The 27,603-nt window shown below is 41.9% G+C and overlaps 2 protein-coding genes across 7 annotated transcripts; one reads left to right on the top strand and one right to left on the bottom strand.

Annotated features, from left to right (window-relative positions):
• Positions 1–3,299: 3,299 nt before the first annotated feature.
• LOC117876736 (protein-L-isoaspartate(D-aspartate) O-methyltransferase-like) lies at positions 3,300–22,903 on the bottom strand. Of its 4 annotated transcripts, none has more exons than XM_034769063.1 (9): positions 22,784–22,903; positions 9,784–9,929; positions 9,083–9,187; positions 6,258–6,289; positions 5,604–5,708; positions 5,352–5,472; positions 4,499–4,584; positions 4,111–4,280; positions 3,300–3,782 (listed from the first exon to the last, which is right to left on the bottom strand). In XM_034769063.1, exons 2-9 carry the CDS (start codon positions 9,899–9,901, stop codon positions 3,770–3,772), a joined length of 750 nt encoding a protein of 249 aa, XP_034624954.1. In that variant the 5' UTR covers positions 9,902–9,929; positions 22,784–22,903; the 3' UTR covers positions 3,300–3,769. The 4 variants fall into 4 exon arrangements, with proteins under 4 accessions (XP_034624954.1, XP_034624951.1, XP_034624952.1 ...); XM_034769060.1 differs by lacking the exon at positions 22,784–22,903 and adding an exon at positions 21,098–21,271; XM_034769061.1 differs by lacking the exon at positions 22,784–22,903 and adding an exon at positions 15,311–15,447.
• CCDC32 (coiled-coil domain containing 32) lies at positions 15,358–20,557 on the top strand. Of its 3 annotated transcripts, none has more exons than XM_034769066.1 (4): positions 15,358–15,446; positions 16,508–16,763; positions 18,055–18,211; positions 19,291–20,557. In XM_034769066.1, the coding sequence occupies exons 2-4, from the start codon at positions 16,520–16,522 to the stop codon at positions 19,427–19,429; spliced, it is 540 nt and encodes a 179-aa protein (XP_034624957.1). In that variant the 5' UTR covers positions 15,358–15,446; positions 16,508–16,519; the 3' UTR covers positions 19,430–20,557. The 3 variants fall into 3 exon arrangements, with proteins under 3 accessions (XP_034624957.1, XP_034624956.1, XP_034624955.1); XM_034769065.1 differs by lacking the exon at positions 15,358–15,446 and adding an exon at positions 15,526–15,602; XM_034769064.1 differs by lacking the exon at positions 15,358–15,446 and adding an exon at positions 15,532–15,631.
• Positions 22,904–27,603: the final 4,700 nt, after the last annotated feature.

Genomic DNA, 27,603 nt, shown 5'->3' with positions numbered 1-27,603 from the left:
TTTTATTTCAGAAGGTTGAAAAAGCTACTAGGGGGAAGCTGTTCTAGGTTTGATTTTAACAAATAGGAAGGAACTTGAGAATTTGAAAGTGGAAGGCAGCTTGGGTGAAAGTGATCATGAAATAAGAGTTCACAATTCTAAGGAAGGGTAGAAGGGAGAACAGCAAAATAGAGACAATGGATTTCAGGAAGGCGGATTTTGATAAGCTCAGAGAGCTGATAGGTAAGGTCCCATGGGAATCAAGACTGAGGGGAAAAACAACTGAGGAGAGTTAGCAGTATTTCAAAGGGACACTTAAGGGCCAAAAAGCAAGCTATTCCACTGGGTAGGAAAGATAGAAAATATGGGAAAAGACCACCTTGGCTTAACCATGAGATCTTGCATGATCTAAAAAATAAAAAGGAGTCATATAAAAAATGGAAACTAGGACAAATTACAAACGATGAATATAGGCAAACAACACAGGACTGCAGGGGCAAGATTAGAAAGGCAAAGGCACAAAATGAGCTCAAACTAGCTACAGGAATAAAGGGAAACAAGACGACTTTTTATCAATACATTAGAAGCAAGAGGAAGACTAAGGACAGGGTAGGCCTACTGCTCAGTGAGGAGGGAGAAACAGTAACTTGGAAATGGCAGAGATGCTTAATGACTTTTGTTTCAGTCTTCACTGAGAAGTCTGAAGGAATGCCTAACATAGTGAATGCTAATGGGAAGCGGGTAGGTTTAGAAGATAAAATAAAAAAAGAACAAGTTAAAAATCACTTAGAAAAGTTAGATGCCTGCAAGTCACCAGGGCCTGATTAAATGCATCCTAGAATACTCAAGGAGCTAATAGAGGAGGTATCTAAGCCTCTAGCTATTATCTTTGGGAAATCGTGGGAGACGGGAGAGATTCCAGAAGACTGGAAAAAGGCAAATATAGTGCCCATCTATAAAAAGGGAAATAAAAACAACCCAGGAAACTACAGACCAGTTAGTTTCACTTCTGTGCCAGGGAAGATAATGGAGCAAGTAATTAAGGAAATCNTCCTGGGTTGTTTTTATTTCCCTTTTTATAGATGGGCACTATATTTGCCTTTTTCCAGTCTTCTGGAAAAAGGCAAATATAGTGCCCATCTATAAAAAGGGAAATAAAAACAACCCAGGAAACTACAGACCAGTTAGTTTCACTTCTGTGCCAGGGAAGATAATGGAGCAAGTAATTAAGGAAATCATCTGCAAACACTTGGAAGGTGGTAAGGGGATAGGGAATAGTCAGCATGGATTGTAAAGAACAAATCATATCAAACCAATCTGATAGTTTTCTTTGATAGGATAACGAGTCTTGTGGATAAGGGAGAAGCGGTGGATGTGGTATACCTAGACTTTAAGGCATTTGATAGTCACGCATAATATTCTTATCAATAAACTAGGCAAATACAACTTTGATGGGGTTACTATAAGGTGGGTGCATAACTGGCTGGATAACTGTACTCAGAGAGTCGTTATTAAGGGTTCCCAATCCTGCTGGAAAGGTATAACAAATGGGTTTCCGCAGGGGTCTGTTTTGGGACCGGCTCTGTTCAATATCTTCATCAATGGCAGATATTGGCATAGAAAGTACGCTTATTAAGTTTGCAGATGATACCGAACTGGGAGGGATTGCACCTGCTTTGGAGGATAGGGTCATAATTCAAAAGGATCTGGACAAATTGGAGAAATGGTCTGAGGTAAACAGGATGAAGTTTAATAAAGACAAATGCAAAGTGCTCCACATAGGAAGGAACAATCAGTTTCACACATACAGAATGGGAAGAGACTGTGTAGGAAGAAGTACGGCAGAAAGGGATCTAGGGGTTATAGTGGACCACAAGCTAAATATGAGTCAACAGTGTGATGCTGTTGCAAAAAAGCAAACATGATTCTGGGATGCATTAACAGTTGAGTTGTGAGCAAGACACGAGAAGTCATTCTTCCACTCTACTCTGCTCTGGTTAGGCTTCAACTGGAATATTGTGTCCAGTTCTGGGCACCACATTTCAAGAAAGATGTGGAGAAATTGGAGAGGGTCCAGAGAAGAGCAACAAGAATGATTAAAGATCTAGAAAACATGACCTACGAAGGAAGGCTGAAAGAATTGGGTTTGTTTAGTTTGGAAAAGAGAAGACTGAGAGGGGACATGATAGCAGTTTTTAGGTACACCTCTACCCCGATATAACACGAATTCGGATATAATGCGGAAAAGCAGTGCTCCGGGGGTGTGTGGCTGCGCACTCCAGTGGATCAAAGCACGTTCGATATAACGCGGTTTCACCTATAACACGGTAAGATTTTTTGGCTTCTGAGGACAGCGTTATATCGAGGTAGAGGTGTATCTAAAAGGTTTTCTCCCTCCTCCTTATGACACCTTGTTCATCTTAGCCTCTAAGGATAGAACAAGAAGCAATGGGCTTCAACTGCAGCAAGGGAGGTTTAGGTTGGACATTAGGAAAAAGTTCCCAACTGTCAGGGTGGTTAAACACTGGAAGAAATTGCCTAGGGAGGTTGTGGAATCTCCATCTCTGGAGATATTTAAGAGTAGGTTAGATAAATGTCTATCAGGGATGGTCTAGACAGTATTTGGTCCTTTCATGAGGGCAGGGGACTGGACTCTGACCTCTTGAGGACCCTTCTAGCCCTAGAATCTATGAATCCTTTACCTAGAGAATGGTACAGCATAAAATGCTAGTGGGAGCTAGAGATGTACATTTTGTTTTAAAAGTTAACTGGTTAAACGATTAAAATTATATCTGTTAATCAAGGTCCCTCCAGCCAGGCCCCCCGGGGGGGTGGGGGTAGGGAGTGCGTGCTGGGGTCCCTGCGGCTGGTGCAGCTGGGGCTGGGGTTGCTCTGGCCGATGTGCAAGGGCTTAACGGTTAAGGCCAGTTAACGTTAACCCTAATGCTTACCTGTTACCCTTTTACATCCCTAGTGGGAGCTTCTTCATTTCAGCCCTATTAATTTGATCACCACCATTCAGGGCCCAATTTGAAGGGAGAAAAGAATTCCAACTCCTAGAACATGCACAATCCAATTTCAGAAAAGATGCCACAACAATGGTGCTAATCAGTATCATATGAAACATGGGACCTGTCTGTTTCATTTTAAATAATACCCATTTTTCCCCTCTATTGAAAAGAAGTGCCTAATTTAAGAGAAAGCCTTAGGAGCTTGTATCTCAATTCTGAGTAAGCATACATGATTGCTAACACCAAGTCCTGGCTTCATCAGGGGAATAGTGTGTTCATACAGCTGATTAACTAGCTCACCAAAAAGGGTATGAGAAAAGAATATGTTTAATCTAGAAGATTAATCAGATCAAATACATACTGTAATTTTTCTTCAGGCATCAGATGAGCAAGTCATGAATATAAATGCACTACCATTTAATCAAGTACAATACAGATGAATTCTCAAATCTGTAACAGTATTGCACACTCTCCATTCTCTTACATAGATATTGTATGTGGAGCTGACCAAAGAGGACAACTGGGCTTATCTGGTTTTACTCAGTCCAGGAAGAAATCAGACAAGATCTCTACAGCTTAGGAACTGGGTGCTGATTGATCTGGAGGAATATTCTTCTCTCACTCCTCCGTATTGAGTTCTTTAAAAAGCAGAAAATGCCTTTGTGATGTGTCCAAGTTAAAAAAAATTGATTTATAAAGCAAAGCCATACACATCTATAGTTGCTTCTTCAGGGCCTGGTTCATGAGCTTTCCAAGATCATTTTGTAAGTGATATTCTGTCAAACTTCATCCCTATGGGTGGAAAAAAGGCAACTGTGTTACTGCTATGAATAAATTCACAATCTTCCTTTACAATGATAATGCATATGAATATAATACTTATGAAAACAAAAGGCCATATTGTGATGGAAGCTAGCATGCTCCATTATTCTTTAGTTTCTAAAATACAAGGAGATGCATACAGCTCTCTTGCTGTGATCGAGCATGTATGCCCCTTCCCTTTGTCTTCCTGGCTGCATCTGCTAGGATTCTGGAGATATGAGCTTCTGTCAACATCTTGCCAGTGATAAGGGCAAGTGGAACAAAAGACAAATTACAATCAGGGAAACTTATTTTTTACCGGGGCCACTGCTTCTCCTTATCTGTCAGGGGAACATAGATCACGCCCATCAGTTGCGTTTCCACAATTTGCCCATCACTGGTTTTGTCATACTGCATCAGAACCTGGTTTGCACCTGCAGGCCCAACTGGCAAGATCAACCGGCCACCTGGCTTCAACTCTTTCAGCAACTGGCAAACAGAGGAGTCAATATCAGCAAGGACCAGAAACAGTTTGAACAAGGAAAGAAAGACAAAAGTAAAGCTGATTATAAGGTCTATTATGTCCACCAAAGGCATTTACAGGATTGAAACTTCACACAGAACAGAAAGGAAGCTATTCCAGATCTGTTACAGCCACAGGTGTAAGGGTATGAATACAGACAGATGACATGTCTGTTAATTCTTACCTCCTTTGGTACAGTGTCTGCTGCTGCTCCAACATGGATGGCATCATAAGGTGCTTCTTCAGGGTATCCCTGCCTGCCATCTCCAACTGCAGAGAGGGAATGTGCAATGAAGATCCTTGTTCATATGGCAACTCAACCTAGAGAACCCTCTATCTTTCCTTTCACTTGAAAGGTATGTGAAGAAGGCTTTTGTATGTCAATTGTGATGGCAATTTGGATTTCTACAAGAAGCCTCCTAAGACAGGCTGCTCTATAAAGTTAATTTTTAAAGGAAGATAGATTTTGGAAACAGGCAACACCGTTAGAGGAAGGAAACACCAGAGCTGGGACGGACCGTACATGACAAAGTAGGTTAGTGCAGACACAGGACTCCAGAGACAGACATTTAAATCTGATGGGTCACAACGGAAGCAGAGTTTGGTAGTTTCCAATGGAGATATGGTCAAAAACCAAGCCAGTTATTTGGTATTAACAGCAATCTTTACTTAAGAGGGGCTTAGTACTAAAATAAAAGAGTTGTTGCACACCCATAAGGAGAAAGTTGTATTGACAGAGCTGTTTGGAGATGGATCAATTGAATGGCATCTGCCTACATTATATATGGCTTCAGTCAGTGTTATTAGCCACCTAACCTTTAATTTGCACTTACCTGTGGAAATTAAGTTATTCAACAGAAAAATAGTTTCTTTCTTAATTAATAATACTGAGACAAGCACTTGAGTACTACAAAGAAAAATTATGCCAACCACTGAGAGAGGCAGGTCTCCAGAAACAGTAAGGGCTAAGCACTGCCAGGCTACAATGCATTCAGGTACAGGAATGAAACAATAAGGGCATGGGCTACAGAGCTCACCCAGAAGTTTCAGGCGGCCAGAAGTGAGCAGAGTTGGGTCATCTTCTCTGACATTTCTAATGGATTCATGAACCAGCTCTTCAATATGTTCTATGCCTACTGCCTTCCCTGTGGGACCCACCTGAAAACAGATAGATGCTTCATTATGCGCATACAGAGATTGTGCATTGTACAGAGTGTTTTACTGTTGCAGATTACTTCTCTTTGCTCGAGATAAATTTGAAGAAGCAAATAATCTTATACTTTGCTCACCATTCTAGCAAAGCAAGCTGTGAGGTAACCACTTCCTGATCCCACATCCAGGGCCTTTGCTCCTTCCACTAGCTGATCCTTCAGCAACTCCAGAGCATGGGCATGCTATGGGGATAACACCACCAAGATGATATCATGATGCACACTTTCACACAGAGATATTAATTTCTCATGCCCCTCCCCCAGTTTTTCCAGTCAGAATTGTGTTAATTGTGCAAGCATATGATGTTTAAAAACAGAACTTTTTCCTTCCCAGGACTCATTTTGCAGTGATGTCCCAATGTTGAGTTTGTAAAACCATTCTGATGACAGCATGATGATGAAAGTTGTTAGGAATATGAATTTAACTAGTGGAATGTGTAGCAGAAAATATCTGGCTTGTGAAGGAAGAGGATCTCTTGAAAAAATAGAAAACTTCACTTTAAACAATAATTCTGTCTTACTAAGGCTAACAATTGATTTTTCAAGGTTGACTGTCCTGCCTTAAAACTGTAAGTATTTCACACAGTTGTACAGGACACCAGTAATAAATGACATGTGGTACAAGGCAGTGTCCAATGCTCATGTATATCAGACCTACGTCAACTTGCTATTACATCTTTTAAATTAAAGCTATCCTCCAAGTCTATGAATAGAACGGAAAGTTTATCTTACCATGTGGGGTGCACTGATTGTAGCCTTATATCCTGAAAAGAAACCACTGACCGTTAAACACAAGTAATATGAAATTATGACCATGTCTGAATAATTACTATTACCTCCTCTAAACTGTTTTTATTTTTCTTTCAATATCGCAAACCTTTTCTGTTCTCCCACCTATCTGAGGTGATGTACTGACTTAAACTACCTCCTCTAGGGGGTGTTAATGACAGCAAAGCAGCTAAGAGCAATATTTCAGCTCCTGACTGTTCCAATCACCACCTAAGTGTTCCAATCAACACAACTTTTCAGGCTCATTCACAACCAAGACAGATCTTCTGCTGCTTAGAGCCCACTTTTGCAGCCACTCCAATCAATAAGAATTCCGAGCACAGAATTGACCTGTTACGAGTTTGTTCGTAAGGAAGGGGGGCATAATACTCACAAAAAATAGTTAAGTACTGTAATATAACAAATTGTCTAGCATTAAGCCACAAAGTGGATACACTCAAAACAGAAGACCAACAAAAAAAATCAAACAGATATTTCAATATGCTTGGTGTAGAAAAATAAGTTGTTTGAGAAATCAATAGAAAGGTGGTAGTGGAGGCAGCAGGGAGAAGTCTTAGAATGGATAATAATAATTCAAGGTTCACCCCTCAAGATTTCAGGAGAGGAGGAAGAAAAGCTACAAACTGTATCTGCCTGTGCTACAGATGTATGTGTGTGGAGGAAATTTAGATGTCTGTGTTGAGATACCTCAGTGACAAAGATTTCAGCTCCAGTTGTTTATTTAAAATGTTGATGTAGACCAAGTTGCGAGGGAAGCTTTCAGGACTGAGCATGCATGAGTGAAATATCAATGTGCAGTATGGTTACTATGCTTTGTGACTTAGGAAAAAAACCTGTCTCATAGAACGGAGTAAAACTAAAACAAAAAAGTGTGGGTGTAGTGCAGGGATGGCCAACCTGTGGCTCCGGAGCCACATGCAGCTCTTTGGAAGTTAATATGAGTCTCCTTCCATAGATGCTGACTCTGGGGCTGGAGCTACAGGAGCAAACTTTTTAATGTGCCAGGGGTGCTCACTGCTCAACCCCTGGCTCTGAACCAGGCCCTGACCCCACTCCACCCCTTCCCCAAGGCTCCTGCCACTTCCCCCCCGAGCCTGCTGTGCCCTCACTACTTCTTTCCCCCCCACCCCCACCCCCGAGCCTCCTGCACGCCGTGAAACAGCTGATTGTGGTGGGCAGGAGGCATGGTGAGGGAGGGGGAGGCGCTGATCGGTGGGGCTACCAGTGGGCAGGAGGTACTGGGGGTAGGAAGGGGGGGGGGATCTGATGGAGGGGCTGCTGACATATTACTGTGGCTCTCTGGCAATGTACACTGGTAAAATTCTGGCTCCTTCTCAGGCTCAGGTTGGCTACCCCTGGTATAGTGTTTAGCTGCAGTCATATCAGTTATGTGCACCATTCATAATATTTTCATGGAAATTATTCAGTTAATGTGGACATTCATGAATGAGCAAGTCACAAAATGGCTTCATCCCTCAAATACAGGAATTCTACAGTCTAACCAAAAATTTTTATTTCCCCTAACATCCCCTCCCCACATTCAAACATGTCTTGTGATTCAAGGGGATAGGTGCCATGGATGATATTGCACAGTCAGGATTTTTGCTCTTATCTTGCAGCCATCCTTTTTTAAAAAATAAAAAATCCCATTTTCTGACTTTGCATGTGGAAGGAAAGAGTTATTTCAAGGAGGCTTTCGTGCTAAGTATCACAATCAAGTTTCTGAGAGCATCGAATACTTTACTCAGGGCATACAGAAACACTGTTTACTATTTTCCCCTTTGAGTTTATACTGTTTGCATTTATCTATTTAATTTTTGAATCTACAGATGTTTTAAGGTTTTCCTCTTTTCTGGCTCACAAACGACTATTTTCAGAGGTACTGAGTATACACAACACAATTCCTACTGAAGTCAACTGGATTTGTGGGCGCACTGCACTTCTGAAATTCACACCAATGGCTTTTTGAACTATCTGTTGTCTTGTCTACACTTACAGCAGTGTATAGTATATACTCACTACACATTTAGCTTCAGCCTGCTTTCACTGCAGCCTGTATCCACACTTGTCACTAGTGTGTAGCTACATGCAGCAATGAAAGGCTTGGGTCAGGGAGCTGCCGGAACCTTTCACTACAGCAGGGAAATGCTTCAGAAACAGGACACTGCACTGCTAAAAACAGCCATGTAGATGTGGGAGGCACCGCTTGGGCATGTAGAGAGCTGGTAAGTTATATAGCCTAGGGTTCAGGCATATTGGGCACTCTACTTGCCCGAGTCATGCCCCACTATCTCCACTGCTATTTATACCCATGCCAGCGGGACATGCAGTGTCAGTACACCATACACTGCCCTAAATGTAGACATACCTTGTGTCAAGAAACAATGGTCTATCAACAATCAGGGCTAATCTTCATACCATTTGTTCTTTCTTCACTTCATAAAGAGTTTTGTTCTTCAAATACAGTGGCCCCATGATCATACCTGAGCATTCCCAGCCTCCAAAGGGCAGATCCTTTTTCTATTTCTCCCAAAGAAACCCTCGAGTAGACCCATGCGGATACTCTTCTTGATGAGCCAGCAGTAAGAGTGCACATGAACTGTCCCCCTTTCCCATTCTTGACACTATTCCATACAGGCAAGACTTGTTAGCATAGGAAACCAAGACCTACAAACTCATCCTGTGTCTTCCCTCCACTGTTCAATCACTGAGATTAGTGCAGCCATTACACATACCATAAAAGTGTCAATCTGCTACAAATTTCTTACCTATTGACTGAGGAGAATCCATGTATGGTAAATACTTGGTGTAGTGGGCTCTATCTGTGGCCATTAACACATCCAAGACCCGTTGAGATTTAATCACTCCATTTTCTTAAAAAAAAAAAAAAAAAAAAAGGGATGGAGAGAAAGATTTCAGCTATTTAGTACTGTAACATGTTCAGGTTTGGACAGAGGCAGTGGAGGGTTTGGGAGGGACAGGCAATAGAGCTGTGTGCCTCCAGGTTTATGGTTCAGATCTATCCCAGGTTAATAGTGAGTAAAAGCAGCTACCCTTCAACAGGGGTTTGATGCCCTGCATCAAATGAGTTGACAATCTCAGGTCAGTTCCTAGCAGGCAAGTGTCTGCATTACCAAGCACCACACTTGGTAGTCCCAGCAAAGAGGCAAAGGACTAAATGGACAGATTTATTTACACTTTTATCCCCTAGTAGGAAAAACTAGGATAGTTTTCCTAGCATCGTGTCCTGTTTAGGATTAGAAACAGAACAGTTTCAGGCTGTGACATCCAGATTCTGAAGTGGGAGAAGATAAAAGTGCCAAGACTATTGCAGGACATTTTAGAATGATGGATTACAATCCCACCCAGTCAAATGTGAAAAATCAAACCTACAACTGTTAAAGTGCTGTGAAGTTTCATCATCAGCTTTAAGTGCGAGCCCTGAAGAGGGGCTGCTAGTGGTACTCACTGTAAAGATTGTTGAGTAGCTCAGCATGTGTTTTCCCACTTGAAGTCCAGGCCATGGTTCTTGTGAGCAACAGTCCCATGAGCACAGTAAATATAGCACACTGCAGCACACGGCTCATCTCTCAGAAATGCAGTGGCCTCCTAGACCTTGCGTGCCAGTCATGGGGGGAGAAAGAGAGAGAGAGACTTTAAAACAAGCTCAGATAACATCCAGCAAAAATCCTTCCCAGTCACAAATGGCCAAGATTAAAATGATATACTCATCCGATAGCCATTAAACAATTTATGTTACATGATGTGCCTGATTACCAACCCTGAAGAATCAATACCTCTGACCAAACAATAGACAGAGCATGGATTGCTGCAATGCAAGAATTCCTCATACTGCTCTGCCAACATGTCTTAATGTGGACCTAGAGAAAGCACCTCCATGAATAAAAGGGTACTTTAGTTTAGGAACAGAGTTGTCAGTTAGGGCTAACTGATGATGGTTCATATGATGTGGACACTTATTCTCAGGGAATATAGAATCAGACGCCCAAACATACATGGCAACAGCTTTCTGTCACCACTAACCTCGGCTGGATTCTAACTAGCAGTATAGAAATAAAAGGTTCTGTTTCCAGTTACCACTTTTCTGCACTTCTCAGTGTTATGACCACCACTGAACTGTTTTTGAAGACTCACCCATTCCGAATATATGAAGATGTCTCTGGACTCACATAAGCCCTTAAATTCATTTTTTAAATTAAGAAATTAACCAACATTACAAACACAACTTGAAAATCTAAAGAAGGAAAAAACTAAACATTATTGCTACACAAGTCCATAATTATATAGACTATTATAGCACATAAACACAGCTCCTGCATTTCTACATATTTTGCAGCAACTAAAAATTGCTTCTCAAAATTAAAGGAAGCAGGGAGGAATCTGTGTCATTTAAGGGCTTTATAACAGTTCCCTGATTACTGGGGAGCTACGCCAAGTACAGGTCTACTTTGAAGAGTGTAATGGCATTTTCTTACTCCTTGTGTATATGTGGTCAGTTTCATTGTATGTTTTTTATCATTAGAGTCAACACATAAGTTTTTATTAGCTTGTAATCCTTTTAGCCTCTCAAAGCCAACACAGCTATGGGACAGCGAGCTGAAGTTCCTGTTCCATGGTAAGCACCAGAATTTTTTTCCTAACTTCCAGCCAGTGATATGAGTGCAGCTCTACTGTCTTCAGATTCTGCTGTAATGATGCCTGTGAGATAGCGATGCTTGTGCAATCCCTTCCCCTTCAATGTAGAGCACAGATGTCACTGAGCTTAATTTGGCCTGCAGAGCTATTTTTGCTAGTGATGATGTGCAAGATGGAAAAACTCCAGATTGATTGTCAGAGCCTAGGTTCAGCTTGCAGGACTGGGTGTTGGAAGAGACTCTTACCTGTAAGTTAAGCACATTTGATGCAAAAGTAATCAAGACAAACAAGAAACCCACAATGTTATTTCAGTAACCTTTTAGAGTAGAACTACACCTTAAACCTACTATCATCCTGTGTAACAATATACAGCAATGCCACTGACAGTCTGTACCCTTCTGTTCATTCCTTTTTCCAAGACTATGCTAAAATTGTCATAATTGGATAATTTATTTGTATCCAATTATTCCTTTTATGCCTCATTACTTGTAGTCACTTAAAGTCTTTCTGTAGTTAATAAATCAGTATGCTTGGATTGAAGTGTTTAGGAAACTTCACTTGGGATAACAGGATTTGTGCATACCATTTTCTATTAATAAAATGACAGACTTTATATGAGCTTGTATTATCCAGGAGAGGGTTGAGCAGTGCAAGATGCACATTTCTGGGGAAAAGTCTGGGACTGGGAATTTGCTGGTGTTGCTCTGCAGTGTAATTCAAGAGGAACTGGCCATAGCACTCATAATATAGCTGGGAATATATGTGTGGGCAGACCAGGAGTGGTTGCTTTCACAGCACAGCAGTATAAAAGACACCTCAGGCTGGAGAATTGAGGGGAGACAGCTGTTCAATGGTCCAGACTGCATCCTGTGTAATGTCACAGGCACATATCACTTTAGGACATGAAGTAAAGAATGAATCCAACCAAAGCTGCAGAGGGAACCTAAGAGAAAAGACATAAGCTAGATAAATAGGAGTTTGGCCAGGGTACTGGAACTCAAACATCTGTTTTCACTAAACTATGACCACATCATCCTGATTTTGATTTTTTTCTCCCACATGCCACAACAGTTTGCAGAATATCAGTTGCCCAGCTTTTAGTTTAAGCGGATCTAATGCTATTGGTGTGTGGATTGATGGAAGGCATTAAAGATGACAGCCTTGAGAGTCCAAATTTTACATTATAGATGGCTGCTAGGTAGATGTGGAGTCTCTGGCAGGGTGGATTTTCAGATATCTGAACCTTCTATCATCTGTATTTTTAAGAAGAGGGAATAACCTTTACATCCCTGTACTTCTCAATCACAGTTACATACAGCCTTCTGTACATGTCAGTCATTCCCATCCCCTGCCCTCAAAGCAAAGGGAAACCAGAATTAAACCATAGGGTCTCTATAATTACTCAACTATAGTTACTTTCCATGGCCAATGTGATTTACATATGCAAACTTAATGATGAAAAGGAAGTGACAGGCAGTCAAATAAGAGATGGAAAAAGCAAAGAGAAGGCTAAAACATGGCTTTCTACCTTGGTCTGACCCAGAATGCTGGGAAAGGCAACGGGAATGCCCAACTTTGCCCCCACCCCCACAAGGGCTTACTGCAGGATCCTGTTAAAATTGAAAGTTACAAATAGTGTTGAACTAGTAACAAATTCTCCATGTCCACTACACATTCCTTAACATACTACTTTATTGCCCACCCAGAGACAAGTTTAGTCTTCAAGGACACCTTCCTCTAAAAAAAAGTGAGAGTGAGGAATTCCCTTCTCACCTCACAGAGAGACCATTACTCTCTTCAGCTTATACCATGAGTGGCAGAAGGGTGACCCAGAACTCCAGGGTCATGGCCATTGGAAGAGGATATTTTGCACGTCTATAGCCTTTCATCCAAGGACATCTTTAGAGTCAAGCTCCCTCACAGAACATCAAACCCTTCAAAGACCACTTTGCCCCCCTACAGCAAGAATAGCCTCACACAGATCATGAATTGTTTTAAATAAAATCTTATAACCTAGCTCTAGGTTTTACAGGATTTATCACAGGCAGGCAAAAGAAAGAATTACTTTTGTGACTTCTTATAGCTAGGTAACTCCAGATTACCTCTACCTGAAACTCATTATAATGGAAGAATATTGACACCCATACCAGATTTCTAGAGATTATTAATATTTTCAGTTATTCCTTTTGCCATAAAGATTTTACTGGTTCTGCAGAAATCACATATGCAAAAGCCTTTCAACTGGAAATCACACTAATCTGTCAATTATGAGAAAGCTCCATAAGCAACAAGAGCTGAATATTGAATAATAGTGAAACTAATCACAAAGTATTATATGTTAAAGCATTAAAGTACAGATCTCTGTGGTGCAGAACACAGCACTGAGATGGTTTAAATGTGATGGTTAATATTACAAGGGTGAGGTGGATTTTTTATTTTCAGTTTTAAAACTTTACTTGCAATATGAGAGTTGACTAGCATTTGTTCAGCTGAGAGATTTTCCCTCCCCTGCCCCGCTGATGTTAAAGCTAATCAGATGGGAGAAGGCTGAGGGAAATCCCACTGTGACATGTACATCAGAATTAAGGATTCACTCTCAGTACAATTACATTTGAAGTCAATGTGAAAAAGCAACCATTCCACAGATGGGAATAAGGTCAGACCACTGACTCCATCTGATCTGGTGGTATCTGACCACCAGCAACAGCCAAAACTGGTTTCTTCAAAACAAGATCCCTTAAATGCACCCCCAATCAATTGTTCAATGCTGTGCATTAGGGGCAGGGGAGGAAATGCTGTCTATACCCCTACAAGCAATGAATCTTCAGATCACAAACTATTTCATTACCTCACTTATTTTAACATGTATAACTATACATGCTGTTGCATTGTGGAGTTGAGAATCAGACTGTGGGAATTCTCCTAAAAGAGAAAACCTTAAGGCAAGGGTGCATATGTGACAAACTACTCCATACTTAAGTGATAAAAACCTTTTTTACATCTCTTTACAGAACTTAAAATAATTAAAAATACTCTCTTTAATATTAATCAAAAGTTTGTTAGTTTTAAATGGTACACCTGGAGAACAATGGCAACATTGGAATGGGATAACTGAAAGCAACAGCAGGGATTCACGACATTATGTAACATACTAATTTGTCAGAAGATTCCCCTGGAGAATATTGCTGATTATTACCTACAGTGTTCTCCACTTAACTACCGGTTGCTTAATTACACAATCAGTTTATGTATATAAGAATCAGAGCATGACCAGTTGCAAGTTATTACAATGGAAGCTTGGAGTTAGGAATACCAGAGTTAGGAACTGACTAGTCAACATCACACCTCATTGGGAACCGGAAGTACAGACACCAGCAGAGATTAAAAAAGGCAAATACAGTAAAGTACTGCGTAAAACAAACTACTAAAAGCAAAGGGAAAGCAGCATTTTTTTCGATGTAATAAAGTTTCAAAGCTGTATTAAGTCAATATCAGCTGCAAACTTTTGAAAGAACAACCATAACGGTTTGTTCAGAGTTAGGAACATTTCAGAGTTATGAACAACCTCCATTCCGGAGGTGTTTAAGTCTGAGGTTCTAGTATAACAGTTAGCTATGCAAGGACCTTTTAAAAATTCACTATTCAAATACCAAATCAAACTGCAAATGCGGCTCTCTGCTGTGTTAAAGCTCCTGCCCCTTGACTCATCCGAAGAGTTTTGGTCCACCCACCACCTGCGATTAGCACGTGCAAAGGGCAAAGCAACACGTCACTCGGGTATAACAACATCCCGTTGGAAAACAAACACGTGTGTCCCACTAGCAAAGGGAACGTGCACGTTCTCTTCCTGCCTCCCTCCCTCCGCGCTTGCACCCAGGAGCGGGCGCGCAGTGTGGGGCGGGTCCCGGGCGGTGAGCTCAGCAGACAGCGACTAACCAGGGTTTGTAAAATTAAGCCTCTGACTCAAGTGCCAGCGAGTTGAAATCGGAGGCAAACGAAATAAACCCTCGCACCGCTCGAGCCTGCGGGAACCGGCCGGCGCTGGCAGCCCTCGCCCCGGCCTGGCTGGGCGCCCCAGCGCTGGGCGAAGGAGGCTGAGGGGCGCCGCCCGGGCTCGGGTCGAGGCGGGCAGTTGGGCCCAGCCCCGCCCACCCCACCAGGCCGAGAACGCAACTCCCACTCGCCCAGCGGAGCAGGGACTCCGGTGCCCACAGAGCCCGCGGGGAACGGCCACTTAGGGCGGGGGCACGGACAACGCTACATCCTTCCCTAGCACACCCGACTAGGACCCCGCGCTGCCCCTACGGAAGTGGAGTGGGTCCGGGGAGCATCAGCCTCACCTGCGCAGGCGCACTAGGGCCTCCTCCGAGCCCTCATACCGCACAGACCCACTTTCACGCCCCTCTCTACTATGAATAACAACGACTGCCCTCCGCGCTCCGTTTGTTATGAGGACAACTTTCGCCCGGTTTCAAGGTGGCGTCACGCTACATTCCCCGCCCCTTCTCTCCAGGAGCCAGAATAATTGGCAGTTTCCTGTAGCCAATAGCTGGCACTGCCCTTCCATTCGCTGATTGGTCAGGCTAGACGTCAGTGAAATCTCAGTACATCCCCATTCGTCCTACCCTGGAGGTAAGAGGGGGCAGCAGTGAGGGACTCAGGTAGGTGGGTTCTTGGGCTCTGCCGGTACTGGGGTGTCGCTGCTGCCTCTGTGCTGGGAGGGGCCGTCAGCGCACCCCTGGCTTCAGCTGGGGAAAGGTCTGGGAGGGTGTTCCCCACAGAGGCAGTAGCAGCTCCCCCGAGGCTGAAGGGCCTCCATGATGAGGGCATTGGCATCGCCACCATCCTTTGGACTTGACCCTGCTGCGATTTGGAGCCTTCATTTTCATGCTTGGCCTATGCCCCCTGAGGCAAAGAATGTGCTCTGCATGGAAGATGGGCAGCCTCCCCCCGTTATTTACCCAGCCCTAGCCTCTCCCTGAATGGGGATGTGCATAAAAATGGGACCTGGAGCTCAACCACACTTGTGTTTTGGGGGTTTACATAACCTGAGCAACAAGGTTTTTGTAATCATGCCTTTTTTGCCCATGTGAATAGGCTCTGGCAAACCTTAAACTTTATTCACTGCCGCAGAATTGCTGCATTATGAAGTAATGTTTGGTTTGAAAATTTCAGGCTTAGCTGAATGGCCTGTAAGTCACAGGATGGACCCATCAAAATGAGGGTGGCTGTTTACAAAAGATAGTGTAAACTGGAGATTATTTTAAATTGACTGAGGTGCAAGCTTTTCTGAATCATTCTATTATGACTCATACAGTAATAGATCACATAATCCCTGTATACAAATACAATCTATTAGTACAAATTTCCCTTTATGGAAAGTGAGAAACTAGACTTTGTGATTTTCTGAAAGGAGCTTTTTAAAAATCTAGAAACTTTCCCTTTATTTAGACTTAAGGGTAGGGAAAGAATAACATGTAGATGTAAACATTGTTTTACAGTTGATGCTTACAATTCGTCATCTGTATTTTTTTCAGGAATTCTGCATCATGAAAATGATTGAGAATGTTGACTCTGTAGTGACTAGGTCAAGCCAGGACCTCTGGGCTGAAATCTGTTCCTGTCTGCCAGATCCAGACCAGAAAGATGACTTTAGTGATACTTTTACAGATTCCTTCACAGATTCTTACATCACTGGAGAAAGCCAGGATGAAGAACCAGATGGTTCTTTCCAAGCAAACCTGAAGCCCTGGGCACCTCTGAAAGATTCAGAGATATATTTAGCATCACTAGGTGAGTATAGGGTAAAATTCTGATTTTCTGAGTTTGCTTCAATCAGAAAGTAAGTTTAGAGAATGGTGATGGCTTCTGTATCTCTGTTAGTGTAATTGTAACTCAGGGGATGACACTCCTCCCTCTGAATTAAAAGGCTGTAGACTCAAGCTCCACATGAGGATTTGACTTGTACCCAATGTTGATAGTGCACTGAAGTACTGGCAATCGGAGGAGCTGCAAAATTAACTTAGTTGAGCTTCAGCTGGGCTGGTAAAACTGAGGCCCTTTCTACACATTTCTGGGTATTTTTGTGGGTGAATTAAAGATCCCACACAGTCTTTCAAAAATAATTCAGAGTTAATCACTGTTCTTCTTCTAAAGAAAATAGTTAAATGCAGTGGAAACTATGAATGGGGAATATGTTCTGAACTCATAATGACTACTATGTCTGTATTGCCTGTATCTAATTTGTTGCGTTGTGAAACCCTTTGAGACACTTCTAATCATTCTATCAAATATGTTGTGTGCTTATGGAGAGAAATGCAGTTTACTATTGATCCGTGACCTATGTCCAGCTTGGGGGAGAAAAACTCAAAACAAATACCAGTGGTACTTTCCTAAGTCCTGCACACTCGAGAGATCAAAAAAAGAAGTCACTCACAGGAGTTCTGCAGATCTTCATAATGTGATCATCCCTCTTCTTTCTTGCACACTGTACGCATCCTGACATCAGTTCTTCTCTTGTGCTTTGATCAGTTGTTAAATAATTAATGCTGGCACTTAAATTCTTATGACTAGGCTTTGGAGTCAGTACCCTGTTGCAACTAATAGGAACACTTTGTACCTCACAACTATTGTTTCAGCCTGTGTGCAGAATTGCAAGGTTTCACAGTCTTTGCAACCAAAAGGGCTAGAGACTTGTCTTAAAAATGACAACTTAGAGTCTGGAGCACAAGATGACAGCCTCCAAAAAGAAATACTGGCCTGTCATGCCACCAAAAGCTGGCCCAATTTGACTCCTTCCTATGACACTCTTCTCTGTCAAAACTATAGTGAGTACAAGTTAATACTTGAGCCAAATAAAGAAGAAATCCACAATAATGGAATAAAAAAAAAAACAAACACACACCAACCCTATTGATTTAAACAAAAGAATGCACTCATCCAGATTTAAAGTAGTAGTAAAATGGTTAACTTTTAAATATTATTTAATGATGCAGAGTTAATCTAACCCTTTGGATTTAAGCTCTCTCGCCATAACCACCTGTTTTTCTCTCTCTTCAATAAAACTTCTTTTTCTTCCCCCCAGAGAGAAGACTGATGAGAATTAAGGGTTTGTCTCAGGAAGTAACCTCCAAGGATATGCTGCATACTCTTGCCCAAGCAAAGAAGGAATGCTGGGATAGGTTCCTGCAGGAAAAGTTTGAATCTGAATTTTATGTGGAGGGACATGAATCTGAAGAGAGGTAACAAGCATGATGAGGAAAGGCCAGTCAGACTGATTCAGGGGTTACTGTTAGCAAATAGAGCAGAGCTTTCTTTAAAAAAGTAAAATTGTTGGAGAATTCTAGTGGAGTGTGGGGTGGGGAATTGTAGCATTACAGTAATATTGATGCTTAACACTTGGCCTCTTCCGAGCAAGTCACTGATATTACTACAGCATTTCAGCAAGACAGGAAAGTAGTCCTAGTCCCATTTTATACATAGGATGACTGTGGCAAAGAGGTTAAGGCCTGAATTTTCAAAAGTCCACTAATTTGGGGTGCCTCAATTTTGGCTTGTCCAACTTGACACACATTGGACCTGCTTTTCATAGGTGCTGTGGCTTCAATTGCTTTATTTAGAATGGTGGGTTCTCAGGCTTGCTGAAAATATGGCGGAATATGTCTCAGTTAGGAAATAGCTAAAAATTTAGGCCTAAGCCTAGAGTGAGAAGGCCAGCTCCTGAATCTGTGCAGAGCCCCACTGAAGTCCACACTGTTCCAGCAAGAGAGAGACCTGTGAGGAGCTTCTTGCAAGATCAGGTCCGGGCCGGAGTTGGTGTCAGAGCTCAGATTAGAACTCTTGAGTTCCTGGCTCCTGTTACTATGCTTAGCCTGTAGTGCTCTTGTAAGCTCTCTCCCTTGAAAATAAAGTTTTATATAAGTGCTAAATATTAGCATCCTCATTAGGTAGGTCAGATAAAGGAAACAGAAATTGTTCGGGCTTATAGAACAATGGTCCTAGTTCCTTCTCATGAAAGATGCTGTTTCCTATACTTTGAACTGCAGTCCCTTAGAGACAACGTCCTGACTTGTGTTACAGATGCCATTAAATCATCATGTGGGGATGTCAGGAACCAAACAGTCATCTTCTTGAGCACAGTGGATTCTTGTTTCTTCTCTGGCACACAGATTAGTCTATTAATAGATCCTTCGTGTAGCCATAGGAGAGCCTATAAAATGGAAGAAAGGCCTATGGAGGGTTAACACCACCACATTTTATAATTCTGTACTGGCTTTTACTGCTACCTTATATTTAACTTCTTACTTCTGCTTTCCCTCAGCACCCTGGAACATTTAAAGCGGTGGCTGCAGCCTGATAAAGTGGCAATCAGTACTGAAGAGGTACAGTACCTGATTCCCCCAGAGTCCCATATAGAGAAGCAAGAAACTGGGGAAGAGTCTCCAGCAGCAGAACAATGAAATGCACTCCAACCATGCAAAGCAGCTGTCCAAGGACTGATGGAGCTGCATTCAGTGGCAGTAATAAAAGGGTAGGGTGAGGAAATTGCCAGGTTTTGGTCAGCAAGGGAAAGAGCTATGGACATCCAGAGGACAGAATTGCATTTGTTATCGACAGGAGTGAAGTGTCCTGCAACTTCGTGCATGCTGGACTTAAATCTTGTTTTTATCTACGTGGTTTCCCATCGTGTAGCAAAACAGTCATTCCAGTTTAAAAAAAAAAAAATTTGTAATTCACTGAGATGATTACTGAACAAAAAAGGGGGATATCCTAGAATAGCGCAGCTAATAACTCAGAAGACAGACATTTCTTCCTCCTTTCTTGTATCCTCACTTTGTGGCTATATCTTTCCTGTTGCTAGCTTCACAGGCTTTACTCGTTGATCTGTTACAACAATTCCGCTGTAAAGTTATCTATAAAACTCCACAATTTGTGCTTGAGTTGGCTCTAAACTGTATCCTGGAGAGATGAGAAACATTTGTCCTGTTTGGATTTGGTGCAAACTAAATGGGATCCTACTCTCCAATGATAATTACCAAAGCCTGTTTAACATTCTTCTCTTTATAATGTACCAGCCTGGAATATCACATTTATTGGACCTTCAGACAGTCTTGTATGAAAAGTGTTCCTCTACTTTTTTTCTTCTGTTCGATTTGTTTTTTCCCCCCCTAGAGCAGGGCAGGTTAGCTTCTAAATCTAAATTATAGATTCTAAATCAGGGGAAGTGATAACTGATCAATGGATTGTTTTCATGTTAAATAATTCTTACATTAAGCCTCTTTGTATAGATACTTGATCTGTTTTATCTACAGCACACTATCCCCAATCATTACTCAGAGGGTCTGTAATCCTGACCTTTGTATGAGACGGACTCTTACAATTATTGTATAGCTGCAGTTTCTTATGATATCAACAGTATAGGGCAATAGAGAGCAATGGCTTACAGCTTCTGCTGGGTTCTTAAAACTGTAGTGATTAGTTCTAATACTTTATACCGATGTAGAAGTTATGTAGCAAAAGTGGATCTGTGAAATGCACTTGCAAATCAGCTTCTTGAAATACCTACCACTGTTTCCAGGTCTCCATAATTGAGTGGTGCTATTGTCTCTTGATTCGAGCCATGGTTTTACTGCTACTTCTGAGCAGGAAGTCCAGTAGGATGACTCGGGACTCGTCTAAATGGGGAAATTTACCTGCAGAACTATATCACTATAGTTACACCAATATAAGTCCCTGCATGAACACTCTTATTACAGAATAAGTGTCCATGTGGGAAATTATACTAATATAACTATATATTATACACACAAGTATATAACTATACTGGTATAGTTCTGTCAGTAAATTTCCCTGCATAGACATGGGAAATACAGCTCGTCATTTGACCATATAGAGCTGGGTCTTTTATTGGCCCACAGCTGGGAAGAATTTACAGTATTAGCGCCAGTGAAAACCCAGACTTAAGTTTCCTTCAATGTAAAGCTACTTATTTGAAAGAATCAGACAAGCAGCAAAAAGGTTATACACCACTTCTTCCTAATAAGCCTCAATTCCCCAAGCATAAACTCTTAGTAACTATGTTGGCCCTACGTATTATCCTGATTGGCAAATAAAGCAGGTATAGCTACCAGTTCTAGATGGAGACTTCTTTTCCTTTTCTTCTCAAGCACTTTGTCTGTCAAATGTCCCTGGGGCAGGGTGTTGGCTACCCTGAAACCCTTGTGATCCAAAAGTCTCTTTAAAAGTCCCTCACAGTAGGGTGTTGGCTATAGTGGCAGTCCTACAGCATCACAAGCCTCCTCAGATAGTAGTTGGGTGGCAGTGGCACGTATGATTATTCCCTAGTACTTATACCCTTATCTCCAAGGAGTCACATGTCCCCCAAATATGCTGTATTGGCATTTCATAACTTTTTTTTTTTTTTCTGCTTAATATTTTTGGAAGGGACTACAGGGACAGACTGAAGGCCAACTGACCTTTACCTTTTCATCAATCATTCACCACAACTCTTTGTTGTGCTGTCCCAAGGAATCAGTTGACCCAAGTGAGTTAGTACCAAGTCCACCATCTATGTTTTCAGCGTGTTTTCTAGGTGGTCTGACCATTGACTGCCCATGACAGTTCTTCCAGATCAGCACAAATACACAGAGCCCCGATTAAACATCCAAAGTACATAGTTGTGTCAGCAACCAAATGCAAGTTCAGCACTCTCACTCAGTAACTTTCCACACCACCTGTCTGGTGCTAAGGGAACCGTGATCCCAGAATCCCCTAGCAAATTCAGACTTATTAAGCTGTACCAGTCTCATGTCACTCACAGTAATTTATAATGATGAGATGGTGCTGAATTATTAAGGACAGGAGATGTACAAGATGGGTTTTTTTAAATTAAATTTCCACTATTTAACTCCCCAAAATTTAAAATGCTGTTTAAAAATAGAATGTACGTGTAAATTTGAAAATCTCTTGCTTTATTATACCTTGATACTGAGTTTCTATTCTGTAGCTGAAACTATGTTGTCAGACTATAATGAGGGTGACTTCCTATTTGATACAGTTCACAAGAATGTGTTAATGATTTCCTCTTCTTTGTAATCAGAGATTGTGGTTAGGATATTTTATACTACACTGTAGTTTCCCTTTAAAGCTGCTAGTAAGGAGATTATACACCTGGACTCAGAAAGTCTCAACCTAAATTGAAGTTTCAACAAAATTTAAATATTTAAACCTACAGATTGAGTAATTGAGGTAATCTCATGCAAAAATAAACCAGTTTCTATGACTTAAATTTTACGTATAATAAAATGAAGCTAAATATATGAATTGTCTCTTCTGTTTATTCAGAGGGGGAAGCTTAGACGAAGCAATTTTGGTTTTTGACTTTTCCATTTTAAAAAGTGTTGCGACCCCCACTGGATGTCACTGAACTGAACAATGTATATTAGTAAGATGTAGGTAGTAGATTACACACTGAACTATGGACGTGTAGTCTTATGGCGTTGTGAGCCAATCTTGGTACCTCAGAGACAGAAAACTGAAAGGGGAAATGGGCCATTGTAGTCTGTAAATAGTTCCATTCAATTGTATTAGTGAAGCCAGTTGTGAGAGGAGCAGAGTACCTTCAGCTCCCACAAAGCTGAGTCCCACATGCAGGAATATCAATGGGAGTTTGTTGCCTTCAAATGGTGCAGGATCAGGCCCACTGACTAGTGTACTTAGCCTTTTGGAGGACAGGGTGAAATAAGTCTTTGCTATAATTTAACTCTGAACAAAAAAAAAAAAAAAAAACCACAGAAAAACTTATAAAAACATACCTGTAAAAGATTGTCGGGGGGTAAATGGATGTACAAGATTCAGGATAATGGTGAATCAGGTCCACAAAAAACTGTCCACATCTTCACAACAGAAAATTAAAAACTATCAAAACTTAAAGGCTCTATTAAATGGCTTTTAACTGGAGATCAGATTGGATCAAACATCAGATCCAACCCTCCCAATGTTGGTGAAATCTAGATCCAAAGCCTCTGGCTCAGGCTTATCTCCTTTCTGCCTTGATCCAGGCAGAAAGAAGTGGTATATTAACCTGAGAATAAACAGAGAAACAAGGGAAGTTGGTTCATATATCAACATTGAAACTGATATAGCCCAGTAATATATGTTAAACAAAGTACAGAAAAATTTAGATGCACTACAGTTGAGTAAAAATGTACGTGTGTATACAGTAACACAAATTGTACTTTGACTGGACTACATGGATAAACAGAGGAACACCAAAACTACCATACACACTTTTATATAAATGATAAAATATGACTTTCCTGCAGCTAGGGGGAAAACACAACCACCAAGAAATGAAAGCTAGAGTGCACCATGAACGACTTCCAAAAATGTCCAAAACAAGTCCTTTCAGGAAATCAAACAAAAACAAATCCAAACTGGAGAAAATACCACCCCATAAACCTACTTGAATTTTACCCCAGTGCATCTGTGGGAAAATGAAAATGAATGAGCTATATAAGAAGCAGGTTTGAATCTAATATACTTCAGGATACTGAACAAGATTATAGAATAATAAAAAGATGTTACGTGTTCTAACCACTGACTTCACTCTTTCCACATAAGAAAAAAAACATGATAGTATCCTTATGTGCACCGGGCGATATGACAGAGCAAATAGCAGAAGGAAAAGAAGGATTGATGAAACAAATTAGATGCTGGAAAAACAAACCAACAATAAAATTCTTAACCACAGCATTAACAGTAGCATCATGTGAAAGGTTAATACAGGAAAGTTACCATGAAATTTAGAAGTTGTTTCTAGACTACAAAAAAATAAATCACAAATTAAATTTCCCATTCTCTCCTCCACCCCCCTATATATCTTCTAACTCTCCTTGGCTTTCTACCCTTTACTATTAGTATTTTTCTTTAATCACAGTATGACTTTTCCCCCCTAAAATTTGTCCAGAAATGTGGATAATTCTGGTATATGTGACAACTCAGCAATACTCTGATAATAGTTCATATTTAATGTGGAGGAGAATAATGTTAAGAAGACATTATAATAAAATAGGAATTCTGGCTGTTTAAAGGAAAATTAGTTTCAGGTGGAAACCTCTGGCCAGGACTACACTCCAAAATCAGGCTGATGTAAGCCACCTTGCTTGTTGTGCTTGTGTCCATACTTAAATTTGTCTCCCACTGATGTAAATGCCATGTTATGATGATGCAGTAACCCCACTGTGATGTTATTGACATGAACTGTGACCGTATTGATTATTGTTGCAACCAGGGTCCTATGGTCGCACCAGATCTTATATAGAGGAGGTCAAGTGGGGTGTCTATGGAAAGGTTGTAGTTTGCTGGTTATGATTATGCTGTCTGTCTGTGTGTATCATTTTTGTATTTGAAGTTATGAATATTGGCTATATACTTGTATCTCAATGTGTTTGATTCAAAGTAGCCTCAGTGAAGCATTTGGTCAGCTCCTTGAGAAAGGACTATTCTCAGTAAGTGTTCAATCAAGAAACACTTAACTAACAATGGACTTTGGGAGACGCCAATCCACATCTGAGCTTTCCTGGGAATGTTCAAACTAGCAAGTAAACAATAGCGTCAGCCTGCAAAAAGCTGAATCATTCATGGACATGTGACTTACTTTGTGGCTACAAACTCCATTTTGTTGCTGTGACTTTGCACAGAAGAACAAAGGGGTTTCCATCCACAAGAGAGAGAGAGAATATAAAAGGCCCTGGAAACCCCTCCATTTTGTCTTCAGCTGGCTTAAGAGATGGCCTCTCCAGCCCCAAGAGGTGCCTGAAAGAAACTGGAACAAAGGACAGTAACTATGGGGGTGTGAGTGATTGCTGGACTCAGACTAGGAAGGAGTCTAGTCTGTGAAAAGACTATTGGAACATCTCTGAGTGGGAGATTTACCTGCATTCAGTTTCTTACTGTATTAGACTTAGACTTGCATGTTTTCTTTTTCTTTTGATTGGTAACTTACTTTGTTCTGTCTGTTATTACTTGGAACCACATAAATCCTACTTGTTATACTTAATAAAAATCACTTTTTGCTTATTACTGAACCCAGAGTTAATGACTAATTCCTGAGGGAGCAAACAGCTGTGCATATCTCTATCAGTGTTATAGAGGGTGGACAATTTGTACAGGGTAAGCTCATAAGCTTTATACAGAGTAAAAAGCATTTATTTGGGGTTTGGACCCCATTGGGAACTGGGTATCTGGATGCTGGAGACAGGAGTGCCTGCTAAGTGGTTTTCAGTTAAAGCCTGCAGCTTTGGGGGACGTGGTTCAGACCTGGGTCTGTGTTTGCAGCAGGCTAGTATGTCTGGCTCAACAAAACAGGGTTCTGGAGTCCCAAGCTGGCAGGAAAAATGGGCTCAGAGGTAGTCTCAGCACATCAGGTAAAAGTCCCAAGGAGGCCTCTGTGACCCAACCTGTCACAGTGGCGTAGTCGGCAGGATCTGTGCACAGCTGATTGCTTTGAGATACTGGTAGTGATTTTAAATGAGTTAAGTGTGGTGGCTGGAGAACAGATAAAGTGGTTACTGGTTCGTTATTTTCTGTTTGCTTATTTCAGGTAAGAGAAATAGAGGCAGAAAAATCAGCAAAATAGGGGAGAGTGAAAGCTCAGAAGAAGCTAGAACTGCACAAGTTACAAATTGCCAAGAAGAAAAAAGACAAAGAACTTGAGGCCCAGAAACAGGCTCAAATTGAAGCACAAAAGACTCCCCACCAGCAAATCCTGGACTTAAAAACTGTCACGGGGTGGGACTCACCGCTGCAGCGCCTCCTGCTGGTCGTCCAGGGAATTAGTGTTTCCAGCCTCCAGAGCATCCTCTGCAGGCCGGTATCCCGCTGTTCTGCTGGGCCTGAGTCCTTCCTGGACCCCGGTGCTCCTTTCAGGCCAGGGTGCTGCCCCCTGGCAGTACCCCCACAGATCTGGGTCTCCCCAGGGAACCCCCACCCTCTATTACCACCTCACCTCAGACTATAGCTACTGCCAGTCTTGATCTAGCCCTCCCATTCACTGGGGCAGACTGCAGTGTAAATGCCACTCATCACCAGGAAGGGGGGTTGGACCTGCTGCCTCTGCCTACCCTTGGGCTGCCCCTCTGCAACCCCAGTTCCCTTTCTGGCCTTTAACAAGGCCTGCAGCCTGGGGGGTTTCCAGGCTCCCCCAGCTCCTCTAGCCTTCCCCCAGCCCTGCTCCACTTTGGGTACTTTGTTTAGCTCCCCAGCAGCCAGACCCTTCTCCCTCAGCAAGCTAGAGAGAGACTCACTTAGCTCCTAACTTCCCTGGCTTTTATAAGGCCAGCTACAGTCTGATTGGGGAGTGGCCCCAGCTGTGGCTGCCTTCCCCAATCAGCCAAGGCTTGCAACCCTTACTAGCTGCAGCCCTCACGCAGCCTCAGCCCTCTCCCAGGACTGACTTCAAGCCCTTCAGGGCAGGAGCGGGTGACCACCCCACTACAAAGACAAAGAAATTGAGGCCCAGAAGCATGAACTGGCTGTAATGGAGTAGAAGAGGTGCACAGACATGTATCCTGGAGGTAGAATTGGAGTCCTGGTGACTGCTGTGGTGGGAACAGATCCCAAGGACTCTAGCTGGAAGCAAGCACAACCTGAGTGAAATGGAGGAGATTTACTGGCCAGTGAAGGGTCTGTCATAGCTGGTAGCTGTGAACCCACAGCTGGATCAGGGTCACCTTTGCTTTTGGGGGACACAGGAGTGTCTGCCCCAGAGGGGAGCCCAAAGAGGAATTTTAGCTATACTGCCTCTGCCATGGATAGTGTCCAAGTCTGTGGCAGTAAGTTCAGGAGGCGGGTGTGATGTTGCACTCCATATGATTTTATGAAAATATGCTAATGAATGTGAATATAAATGTAACTGGAATATGCTTCATGCAAAAGGTCTCTTGTAAGGTATCATTACAAAGCTTATAATCTACTGAGTGTGGTCATCCTATTTGTATAAATGTATCATTCTTGTATCTGAAACTAGAAATAGGATATATAACTCTGAGGTCCTATTGTAATTATGCAAAGCGTGAGTCATTAATGTTGGTTTGGAATCTTGATGGCTCCCATCAACTAGGACAATTGGTTGTAATGGCTCTGTTTACTTGCAAGNCTTTGATCTGTCTGGTATTACTTGGAACCACTTAAATTCTACTTGTTATACTTAATAAAATAACTTTTTGCTTATTAATTAACCCAGAGTAAGTAATTAATTCCTGGGGGAGCAAACAGCTGAGCATCTCTCTCTATCAGCGTTACAGAGGGCAAACAATTTAGGAGTTTACCCTGTATAAGCTTTATACAGAGTAAAACGGATTTATTTGGGGTTTGGATCCTTTGGGAGCTATGTCTAGGTGCTAGAGAGAAGAACACTTCTTTAGTTGTTTTCAGTTAAGTCTGCAGCTTTTTGGGGAATGTGGTTCAGACCTGGGTGTGTTTGCAGCAGACTACTGTGTCTGGCTCAACAAGACAGGGTACTGAAGTCCCAAGCTGGCAGGGAAAATGGGCTCAGAGGTAGTCTCAGCACATCAGGTGGCAGTCCCAAGGGGGTTTCTGTGACCAAACCCATCACAGTGCTCCCCAAAGAGCA

Source organism: Trachemys scripta, chromosome 4 (assembly GCF_013100865.1).
Source record: "Trachemys scripta elegans isolate TJP31775 chromosome 4, CAS_Tse_1.0, whole genome shotgun sequence".
Taxonomy (NCBI): Eukaryota; Metazoa; Chordata; order Testudines; family Emydidae; genus Trachemys; species Trachemys scripta.
This window is presented reverse-complemented; position numbering and strand designations above follow the sequence as displayed.